The sequence below is a fragment of the Tachysurus fulvidraco genome, chromosome 9, assembly GCF_022655615.1.
Source record: "Tachysurus fulvidraco isolate hzauxx_2018 chromosome 9, HZAU_PFXX_2.0, whole genome shotgun sequence".
In the NCBI taxonomy this organism is placed as follows: domain Eukaryota; kingdom Metazoa; phylum Chordata; class Actinopteri; order Siluriformes; family Bagridae; genus Tachysurus; species Tachysurus fulvidraco.
Genome location: NC_062526.1, coordinates 25,778,888 through 25,790,453, shown reverse-complemented (window position 1 = coordinate 25,790,453; position 11,566 = coordinate 25,778,888). Strand labels below are relative to the sequence as shown.

At 38.0% G+C, this 11,566-nt stretch overlaps 2 protein-coding genes across 2 annotated transcripts in view; one reads left to right on the top strand and one right to left on the bottom strand.

Moving 5' to 3' along the window:
* LOC113649525 (obscurin-like) overlaps positions 1–11,566 on the top strand; it is a 293,303-nt gene that overhangs the window by 265,801 nt on the left and 15,936 nt on the right. The gene's annotated exons all lie outside the window — the stretch shown is intronic.
* LOC125145439 lies at positions 2,091–4,099 on the bottom strand. Its single transcript, XM_047818210.1, has 6 exons — positions 3,751–4,099; positions 3,302–3,367; positions 2,745–2,870; positions 2,616–2,674; positions 2,399–2,464; positions 2,091–2,248 (listed from the first exon to the last, which is right to left on the bottom strand). The coding sequence occupies exons 1-6, from the start codon at positions 4,082–4,084 to the stop codon at positions 2,141–2,143; spliced, it is 759 nt and encodes a 252-aa protein (XP_047674166.1). The 5' UTR covers positions 4,085–4,099; the 3' UTR covers positions 2,091–2,140.

Sequence of the window (11,566 nt, the reverse complement as noted above, 5' to 3'; positions counted from 1 at the left end):
CACACACACACAAACACACACACACACACACACACACATTCGCGATCACATATAGTGAAGAAATAGTTTCAACTACTTTTTTCAGTTGTTACTTCCTGTTTTGACAGTCATACACAACTATCTCTCTCTCTCCCTCTCTCTCTCTCTCTCTCTCTCTCTCTCTCTCTCTCTCTCTCTCTCTCTATCTATCTATCTATCTATCTATCTATAGCTTATATTTTCTACCAGCATCAGGCCCAAGCATGTATTACTCACCTTCAGTGACATGACCAATCTTACTGAGGACCCAAATCCACACACTATACTGATCACACACACTGCAGGTTTAACACATTACCACATTCACACACTGACAGGAAGTGCAAATATTAGCAACACACCACTGACAAGGCAGAAGAGTGAAATACTAAAAGCGTGATGCTGCATCGAAACACACAAATGCCAAACACTGCTTTCACCAAACAACACAATGAGTAAAGACACTGATTTAAAAAAATAAGCAGGTTTTTTATTAATAATTGTAAGAATTGTTGACATGGTGATGATATGTTGATGTGGCATTGACAGCAGAAGTATACAGGAAAGTCCAAAGGTAAGAAGAATTCATTTAAACTTGTGGACAGAAAAAATTTTAAAAAGTGAAACTGGTACGGATCCAATTTGTGAATGAAAAACAGCTAAAATACGTTCATACGGACTACAATACAATACAGTATGTAGAAATACAACTGCACATACGTACAATAAGTTCAAAATCTGGTCGACCACATTAATTTATAATCAGTGTTCTAAGATAAAACATCTTGTGGACTCTAATTAAACTGAATAATTAGACAATTATAGCTTTTTTTATTCCACTAGATGGCAAAATAGAACAATAAATTCTAAAAAGGACCATTCTGGTCTGTTCATCAGGTGTGTAAATGTTGTGTTGTCTGTTGGTCAGGTGTGAAGAAGGAAAAACATGAATAAAGACATCTAGTGGCCAAAACATGGAATGACAGGTGCAGAATCCTAAAGACACTAGGAAATAGCGAGAGCAAAAAGAAAAGCAGGAAATCTACAACTGACCAGCACTAGGAGCTCCACTCAGGTTAACAGATGCTCCTCCTGCAATTTCTTGGCATGCTGGCAGGGCAGACATTCTTTCCTCCATTTCAGTGAGTCTTTGGAGGTGGAAAAGCTGCATCTTGCCATACTCAGGAGGAACATTCACAGCTATAACTGGTGGAGTAACTACATACTGCCTTTAGTCTGTTTTAAAGGCACTTTGGTAACCCTTTCACCAGGCAGTGCCTATATTATTGGATCATACATGTTATATGGTACATGGAGTAATCTTGTCTCTTAATATCAAGGCCCACCTTTCAGGGGTGTAGCATCTTCAACTACCTGTTCAGGGGTGTCCCCATGCATAATGTTTTGCTGTGACAGGCTGGTCCTGCTACACACCGGGCATGACTGGTGTCTTTCTTCAGACAATCAGAATCTGAGGGACACGTGACTTGGATGCCCTTTGTCAGCCAATTAAATATTGTCATGTGTTCACAGAAGCTTCCATGAACACGGTTACAGGTTACAGGATGAAAGAATGAAAAGACAGAATGAAAATCACAACCCACCTTTAACCATCAATGTTCTTGCAGTTATTTTCTGCTTGGACTGGTCTTGTGAATTAAATGGGTTTAATCCAAACCTCAACAATAAATGTCAAATAATTTTGACCAGAAATGATTTACAAGCAGGAATTTTCTTCAATAATAAAATATTTCAGTAATAATAAGATTTTATGGCTTGTTACAAGGATCTGATTAAACTAGAGTAAATCTCACTAATGTTCATTGTTCTGTTGGATAATTTTTCTGTGTTGTGTAATAAAAAGCAGAGAATGAAGACAATCCACAGTGAACTTTTCAGCTTCTGTCATTTATTTTTAAAAAAGAAATCAGCATAGAAAAGTTTGTTACATCTAAAGCTGAGCGCTTTTGTCACCTTTACAGGTGTGTATAGAACTAAGGAGTCATATTATATCAAGCATGCCTTAAAAAATATAATCTATATAGTTTTTTATTGTTGTGTGTGTGTGTGTGTGTGTGTGTGTGTGTGTGTGTGTGTGTGTGTGTGTGTGTGTGTGTGTGTGTTAGTTAGTTTTGATGCTGGCGTATACTGTAACTTCTTCTGATGCCACAGGAGTGTGTGCTGCTCTCACAGTGTTACTGTGGACTACAGTCGAGTACAGCAAACCATCCTGTAGGAATAGAGCAGCAATAAATGTTATCACACACACACACACACACACACACACACACACACACACACACACACACACACACACACACACACAATAAAACATATACACATGTCCATATAAAATACACACATTTAGAATTATACACACCTGTTCTTCTTCTTTGTTGTGTTTAGTTTTTGGATCCATGGTGGTGTACAGAGCATCAGAATCATTCTGTAGGAAAAAAATGATGCATTAGAAAAAACTAATGACACACACACACACACACACACACACACACACACACACACACACACACACACACACACACACACACACACACTATGTGATGATCAATCTACTGAACAATGGTATGTTTTCCAACCTGCTCCTTCTTCTGTCCTGCTTGTCCATCATTAATCTCGATCTGTCCTCGTCTCTGTACTACAGAATGAAACGGAGTGAAATGCAGAAATGTGTGTGATTGAGTGAGTATGTGTGTGTGTATATATACCTCTGTGTTTCCAGAAGATGACCAACCCAAGTATCAGCAGCAGCAGCAAAACCCCAACAGCAGTACAGATGATGATGGTGGTATTGAGAGGATCTGACAGATGATTATTGTTTTGAGAGTTTATCCCTATGTGGAACAGATGAGAAGTGAAAAGGACACAGGGGTTTAAATTCTTCACTCTGACTTGTTCACCATGTTGAATCATTATCTTGCTCTGACAGTTTACATTAACACACTGATTCTAATATGTTATATTTCTATACTAACAGCTCCTTCACAGAATCACAAGGAGAACTCTGGTGGACTCTACAAAATCTAAGGCCAATTTTAGGATTTATTACTTTTTTACTAACCATCTGATTAATTTGTTAATGCATATTAGCTTTCTATTTAAATAAAGTTTTTCTGAAATGATTCTACTCCTGTAGATGTTAAAAGAACAGAAGAACATCATGAGCTCATCTTAAATAAACAGAAGTTAATGTAGTGTGTTGACTAACGTACTAACACTAACACTAAGACTTTTCATTGCAGTGTGTATCAGTGGTGTGTGGTACCTGGTCTGGAATGAGGTGAAGTTGTTGTGATCACTGGTGTGGATGATGAAGGTCTTGTTGGTGCCCCTGTAAGGAGAGAAAGGTTTAATAAGTTATAAATAAAGAGTGTGATGTGTGGTGAGTGAAGGCAGGACACAAGTGTGGAAACTCAGTGTGTTCTTTATTAAAGACAATCCAGGAATCGTAGTGAGAAGTGAAAGCAGGTCAGAACACAAACTCAGATAATCTGTAATCATAAACACAAACACAGACGAAGGACAGAACAGAGAACAGAAATGTGTCTAATTATTACATTTTATTTATCAGTTATTGTCACCAAGATTTGATGAATGATCTCCAAATCATTTGTTATAAAGTAGAAGTTCACATATTTATTAAAATATTTCATTGACATAGATAAACACTGTAGTTGACATCACATATGGTTTATATACAGAAGGATGTTTTACCTTTTACTGTGAGTTTGATGTCTGTACTGATTTTGTTGTTGATCTCACACCTGTACCATCCTCCATCCTCTACAGTCAGGTGTGATATGAGTAGAGAGAGATTTCCTGGAGGATGAACATTAAAGACCTGAACTCTGTCTGTGTAATTTGTCTGCTCCTTTGGGAAGATATTTATGACATCAGATCCTTTATAAAAGCTCCATCTGAAAGTGTGTGGTTTGGCTTGTAGTTCAGAGCAGGAGCAGGGCAGAAGGACAGACTGTCCCACGATTCCAGTCACATCCACTGTCTGTTGATTCAGTCTGCAACCTGGAGAATGAACTAACATCAACATATTGTATTGATGTTACAACCTCAGATTGATCTGTCATGAGATTATCACTGAAGTAACATTGTGAATAAAAATGAATCATTTACCTTAACAGTGAGTCTGATGTATCTGTATTCATTAACTTTAACATCACACATGTAATCTCCTCCATCCTGTTCAGTCAGGTGTGATATGAGCAGAGAGAGATTTCCTGAAGAGTGATCATTAACCAGCTGAAATCTCTCTTTGTACTCATCACTCTCAGGAGATATCTGTGTCCACTTATTTCCATCTGTATTTTTCTTCCATGTGAATGTCTCAGGTTTGCTGTGGAGCTCAGTGCAGGAGCAGGGGCAGCAGTACTGAGTCTCCTGTGTATGCAGTGATCTGTTTCATCTCTCTATTTCGTTTCAGACTGCAGCCTGTATGAACACACCAGTTAATGATGTGTTAATGAGCAGTTCACCATCTGTAACAACTCTACAGAACTACAGACATCCTGTAACTCCACAACTCACTAATGTCCACAACTTACTTGTGTCCAATAATCACAAATTTTAATAACTCTCTAATATCCACAAGTGGTCATTAGAGAAAGACTTTTGCAATTAAAATGTATTTTTAAACATTTCCTATAAAACCACACACTTCATCATACACAACTACAGACAAATCATGTCACAGTATCGTGGCAAGCTACAGACATGTAGTTTCATCACATGACACTTCTACAGACTCAGGCAAAAATGTTTAGAGGCTTTTACACAGACAATAACAGCAGAAAAAAACATTTCTCAAATTTATACAAATAAAAGGATTAATTTATTGTATTGATGTTACAACATCAGATTAATCTGTCATGAGATTATCAGTGAAATAACATTGTGAATAAAAATGACTCTTTTACCTTTAACAGTCAGTCTGATGACTCTGTATTCATACCCTTTAACATCACACCTGTAATCTCCTCCATCCTGTTCAGTCAGGTGTGATATGAGCAGAGAGAGATTTCCTGAAGAGTGATCATTAACCATCTGAAATCTCTCTTTGTACTCATCACTCTCAGGAGATATCTGTGTCCATTTTTTTGTGTATTTCTTCCATGTGAATGTCTCAGGTTTTCTGTGGAGCTCAGTGCAGGAGCAGGGCAGCAGTACTGAGTCTCCTGTGTATGCAGTGATCTCTTCTGTCTCTTTATTTCCTTTCAGTCTGCAGCCTGTATGAACACACCAGTTAATGATGTGTTAATGAGCAGTTCACCATCTGTAACAACTCTACAGAACTACAGACATCCTGTAACTCCACAACGCACTAATGTCCACAAATTTCTTGTGTCTAATAATGACTAATTTTAATAACTCTCTAATAAACTACAGACAAATCATGTCACAGTATTATAAGCTCACAGCACACAGCTACAGATATGTGGTTCCTCATATGACATTTCTACAGACTCAAAATATTTAGATGCTTGTGACAGAAAAAAACAGCTGTAAAAAAAACATTTCTCAAATTTATCCAAATGAAGACATTATTGAGTGTCAGTTTGAATGTAAAGGTCTCTCATCATTTGTCACACACATGGTCAAGTGTTAATCCACAGAACACAAACTACACAATGTTCACATGAACATGTTCCTCTGAGACACTGAAACTCTGCATGTATTTTACTCTGAACAGCAAAACCCACTTCTATTTTAGTGACACAAAACCAGACAAGCCACAAGAACCAGGAAGTGACAATGTGAACACACCACATGGGTTTCAAGTATTTTTGACATGATTGTTACAAAATCTTGTGATGTAACCACATGTACGACGCTAAAAGAACCTTGATGAGTAACAGCCAATGCGAGAGCGAGAGGAAGGTGTAGGGGGACGACGAAGGAACAACCAGAACAGCCATCATGATGAAGGAGACTCAGTTTTCTACATGAACCCAGGACATAGACGGGGATTAATAAAGACCTGGCAGAAAGTTCTTACTTAATAAGTGTTAAGCAGGTTTTATTAATATCCAATAATGAACATTTTCTTAATGTTAATGTTTCTATTTACATTCAGTTTGGCAGCAAAACCAAAAACTCCAAAACTCAAATAATTTCAGTTGTTCAGTGAAAACTTTATATTTTCAAATAATAAGTAAGATTAGTGAATAACTTTATGGTTTAAAAGATGAAATCTTACATACAGCATTTCCTGATATAGTATTAAAAAGGAATGTGTTTGTGTGTGTGTGTGTGTGTGTGTGTGTGTGTGTGTGTGTGTGTGTGTGTGTGTGTGTGTGTGTGAGAGAGAGAGAGAGAGAGAGAGAGAGAGAGAGAGAGAGAGAGAGAGAGATCAGCAGACTCACCTTCAGTGACATGAAGCTGTATAAGGAGGAGGAGAAGAAAACACACCTGCATTCTTCCTGAGGACCAACACATTAATCCAAAGAGAGAATTAGAGCTAAACACACACTGACCGACTGCTGCAGTGTCTCATCATAATGAACACACTCCATAGGTCACATTCACACCCTCACAGTTAAAACAGGAAGTGCAACATTAGCAGTATGGCCTTGACCACATAGAAGTAAGAAGTCTCTCATGTCTTTTGCACAGCAGAACTGAGTCTATGTTCTGAATCCTTATTAATCATCTAATGCTGATAAACTAATCAACTATTATACATTTTAATGCATCAAACAAAAGCAGTGTGGTTTGAATTTCTCCTTGTAAACATGTATTTTATTGTGTTTTACATTTTTCATGAGCTTTGACATGACGTAGTGACAGTCAGCAGCAGTCTACAGCATTACTGACCTGACATCTCCATCTAGTGGTCTTTTAGAGTTAGTGCACCAGAACAAAGCTCATTATGATACATTTGATTGATTGATTGATTTTTCATGGAGTCTCCATTCACTTTCTTTTCACTTAGAAATGACAATATATACAAATGTCTATTATTGTAGTTTCCCCTTCATTCAGCGTGTGCGTTTCATTCAACTCAAAGTGAACTGTTGCAAAGATCTGGGAAAAAAGTAGTAGAGCACTTGTCCATACTCTTCAGTATTCTGTGTAGTGTACAATAAGGAGTTGAATAAGGAGGTTTATATGGGTGAGATATTAAACTCATGTAATGATGAGTCTGCACATTTCTCCATCACACTTAACCCAATTAAGAGATGTGTCCTAGTTTGCATGGGTTAGTGTTGAAAACACAATATCAACTATCAGAGTTGATCTTAGGTTGAATGCAGGTGTCCTTCAAAGTCCCTCGGTCTTCTAACAAAGGATCCTCTTCAAGTTCTTCTACCTAATCTATTGTTTTATTCTTTAAATGGTGGAGTCAGACTTAGACTTAAAATCTCCTTCAAATAATAAACAGTATTAGAATAAGTAAATGTAATTAAATGCAAATATTATAACAAACCAAGAACACTCTCTAAGCGTAAGCATGCATTTGTTCTATGATGCACACAGAGTATAACATGCACTGAGAATGTTTACACTAGAATGCACACACAATTTAATTCAAGACAAGCTTTCATACATTTTCAAGCCTTTTGCCAATATGGCATTCTTATTGACTTTAAAACCAACAACCGGTAACCCTGTGGTCAGTGACAAAATGTATTTAAGGTATACATTCCTCTCAAAAAGCACACGCTTGCAATATCATCTTACTGACTAAGTCTTTCCCCCACATGTGTTGGGGTTTCCCTTTACAGGTTACTGTCAGTGGTATCCTTCTGAGCACTGAGGGTTGACTTTTTCTAAGAGAGCCTTCATATAACATATCTTTTAACACACAAGCAATATTACCGCATACATATTTTGAAAGCAAAGAAAGAAAAAATATATAAAGAAATAAAGAAAACGTGCATCCTGTCCCTCTATCAGTTCGCACCAACATTCGAGTCACAACCAACAGATGTTTACAAATAGATGGTCTCTTCAAAGAGATTTCTCAGACACTTACAGACAGAAGTTTTTTTATGATGCACAACATAGGGATAAGTGGCTCAGGCCTTCTGAAACTCCACAACTCACTAATGTCCACAGTAAGGATGTAACTGAATATAACATCATGAACAGACAACATGCTCTACACGGATACAAGTACAGCTCTGTGTCAGTAATTGGATGTGCAGTGTTTATTTATTCTACAGTATTGTGATCTAATCCATTCTATTTGCTTTATACGTTTATCCAAAGTTACTTTATCCAAAGTTTTTTCAGGATTTAAAATCACATTCATATTTTACTGTTTTGCTCTTTTTGCTTTGCTGATTGTTTACACTGTAATTGTGGAAATGCTGTAAAACTACAATGTAACTTAAAACCCAGATACAGAAAATGATCATTGGAGCATGAATACAGATAAAAATCTTGTCATCATGTTACTGCCCAAAGCCACAGGTCAGTAATGATCTCTTTAATATTTTTAACTACATGATTTCAGTAGTTTCATGTACAGGTTATATTTCCACATCAGAAGTAAGAAAACTACATGATAAGATTTAAAGGCTTTAAATAGCAAATTCTTACATATTTTACAATTATTTTGATTATTGAATAGGAGAGAGAGAGAGAGAGAGAGAGAGAGAGAGAGAGAGAGAGAAAGAAACTCACCTTCAGTGATGTGAAGAAGGAGGAGAAGATAAAAACACACCAACATTTTTAATAACTCTCCATAAGCAGAGACACTGTGTGTGGAAATGCAGTCTTACATTCAATTTTTAATGCTCACACACACACACACACACACACACACACACACACACACACACACACACACTTAATGAAGCAATAGTTTCAACTACTTTTTTCAGTTGTCACCTTCCTGTTTTGAGAGTCATACACAACTCTCTCTCTCTCTCTCTCTCTCTCTCTCTCTCTCTCTCTCTCTCTCTCTCCCTATCTCTATTTCTAGCTATCTATCTAGCTATCTATCTCTCTGTCCAAAGCTTATATTTTCTACCAGCATCAGGCCCAAGCATGTATTACCTCACCTTCAGTGACATGACCAATCTTACTGAGGACCCCAAATCCACACACTATACTGATCACACACACTGCAGGTTTAACACATTACCACATTCACACACTGACAGGAAGTGAAAATATTAGCAACACACCACTGACAGGGCAGAAGAGTGAAATACTAAAAGCGTGACGCCGCATTAAAACACACAAAAGCCAAACACTGCTTTCACCAAACAACACAATGAGTAAAAACACTGATTAAAAAAATAAGCAGGTTTTTTATTAATAATTGTAAGAATTGTTGACATGGTGATGATATGTGATGTGGCATTGACAGCAGAAGTATACAGGAAAGTCCAAAGATAAGAAGAGTTCATTTGAACTTGTGGACAGAAAAAAAGAGAGGCTGGTGCCAATCCAATTTGTGAATGACAAACGGCTAAAATACGTTCAGACGGACTACAATACAATACTGTATGTAGAAATACTGTCCATACATACAATAACACATTAATTTATAATCATTGTTCTAAGTAAAAAATCTTTAGGACTCTAATTGAACTGAAAAATGAGATAAATATAGCTTTTTATTCCACTAGATGGCAAAATAGAGTATAAATTCTAAAAAGGACCATTCTGGTCTGTTCATCAGGTGTGTAAGTGTTGTGAGGTCTGTTGGTCAGGTGTGTAGTGACCTCTTATAACAAAATAAGCTAACAGAAGGAAAATAACATGAGGGAATATGAAGACATCTAGTGGCCAAAACATGGAATGACAGGTCCAGTGTAATGAAGACACTCTTTGTGTGTGTGTGTGTGTGTGTGTGTGTGTGTGTTGTGTGTGTGTGTGTGTGTGTGTGTGTGTGTGTGTGTGTGTGTGTGTGACATGAAGCTGTATAAAGAGGAGGAGAAGAAAACACACCTGCATTCTTCCTGAGGACCACACACATTAATCCAAAGAGAGAATTAGTGCTAAACACCACACTGACTAAATCTAAAACTAAACTAAAAATCTTAAACTAAAAAGCAAAACTAAATCTAAATCACACAAGGAATGAGTCACAGGTGGCAGCAAAAACACTATAAAGAGACGGGGGACAACAACATACAAAAAAAGTGGAGCAATATAGACCTCTAGTGGCCAAGCATAGGATGACAAGTCCAGAATCCTGACGTTCTCTGTGTTTGGAGAGAGAGAGAGAGAGAGAGAGAGAGAGAGAAGAGACTTTTTGACTTTTAAAAATGCCCTTTCATTTAAAAACAAGATTTTTTTTCCAGAGAAGACAAATTTTATTTCATTTCTTTCTTGAGTTTTACCCTCACAGGGGACAAAAGGAGAGAAAAAGAAAAATTAACAACACATTTAAAAGGTACAAGTTAGCTCATTTGTGCCTATCCGACATAAGACTTCTCTGCATAACCAAAGCTGAAACAATTTTGGTAGCTTGTGTGTCTAAAAAAAAATTAATATCCAAATTTGAGTCTGGCTTTTGCTAAAGCAAGCAAGTAGTATGTTGGGAAACTGGGTGCAACTTCATTTTGTTTTTTCTTGTGATCCAAATAGCAAGTTTAGCCTGACCAATAAAAAAGTTAAGAACCACATTTTTTCGTATTTGAAACATAACTTGGACCATATATAGTCCACTTAAAATCTACACTTTAACAACCAGTTTTGTTCTAATGAAAACCTTTCACTCACCCTCTCAATGCCTAGTGGAGGTCTCCTCCATTTGACAGAAAAGGTATTACTTGCCCCTGGTAGGGTCGATGTGTGCCAAGTATCTGTTTGTAGTCACAGCCCGTACACAATCTGCCACTGAAAATCAGTAGTTCACTTTTCTATTCTTAGTTTGTAAAGGGATCTCCAGGCTTCTCGTGGGGCTGGACTTGACTTCAACATGGCGCCCCCTGAGGCAGACGTGTTTGCTTGCTCCGTGCTAAAATGTCAGATTTTCTCCTTTTTTGTGTTTTCCTGTTTTTCCACAGTACATGAATGCCAGCACTGCTAACATACAATCGACAGGAATTACTGGACATCGCCAACTCACGACACAATGACTTCACTAGTTTTATTCCGCTGGAGCTACAACACATTGTTCGTTCCCAGAGTGACCACCGAAACCACCACCACAAACCATCCCGGGGGCCACGATGCACCGAGCTCGAGGGAGTTAGCTGACACCAGGAGAGCGCTTCGGAGATGGCAACGCAAGCGAGGCAAGAGGGGAGGGCTCCATGCTAGGCTAAAGCTTGTGCTAGCCGACCACCACTATCTAGCCTCCTGCTAGCGAATGTGCGGCCCCTGGAAAACAAACTGGACGAGCTACGAGACAGGATTACAAATCAACGGGAAATCAGAGAGTGCTGCACCCTGTTTTTCACCGAGACCAGGCTCTCAGACAGACTGCCAGAAGATGCCATTCAGTTACAGACTCACTCTGTTCACCGAGACGACCGAACGGCCGCGTCTGTAAGGCTAAGGGGGAGGTGTGTGTGTGTTTGTCAACAACTCGTGTTGTGGAGATATACGACGG

Bases quoted from the DNA above. Each gene is read 5' to 3' on its own strand.
- LOC125145439 (XM_047818210.1), bottom strand. From the start codon at position 4,084: ATGTTGATGTTAGTTCATTCTCCAGGTTGCAGACTGAATCAACAGACA. The intron at 3,368-3,750 runs GTAAAACATCCT...CTCTCCTTACAG, and splicing joins CATCAAACTCACAGTAAAAG to GGGCACCAACAAGACCTTCA. The intron at 2,465-2,615 runs GTTGGAAAACAT...TTTTTCCTACAG, and splicing joins CAGGACAGAAGAAGGAGCAG to AATGATTCTGATGCTCTGTA.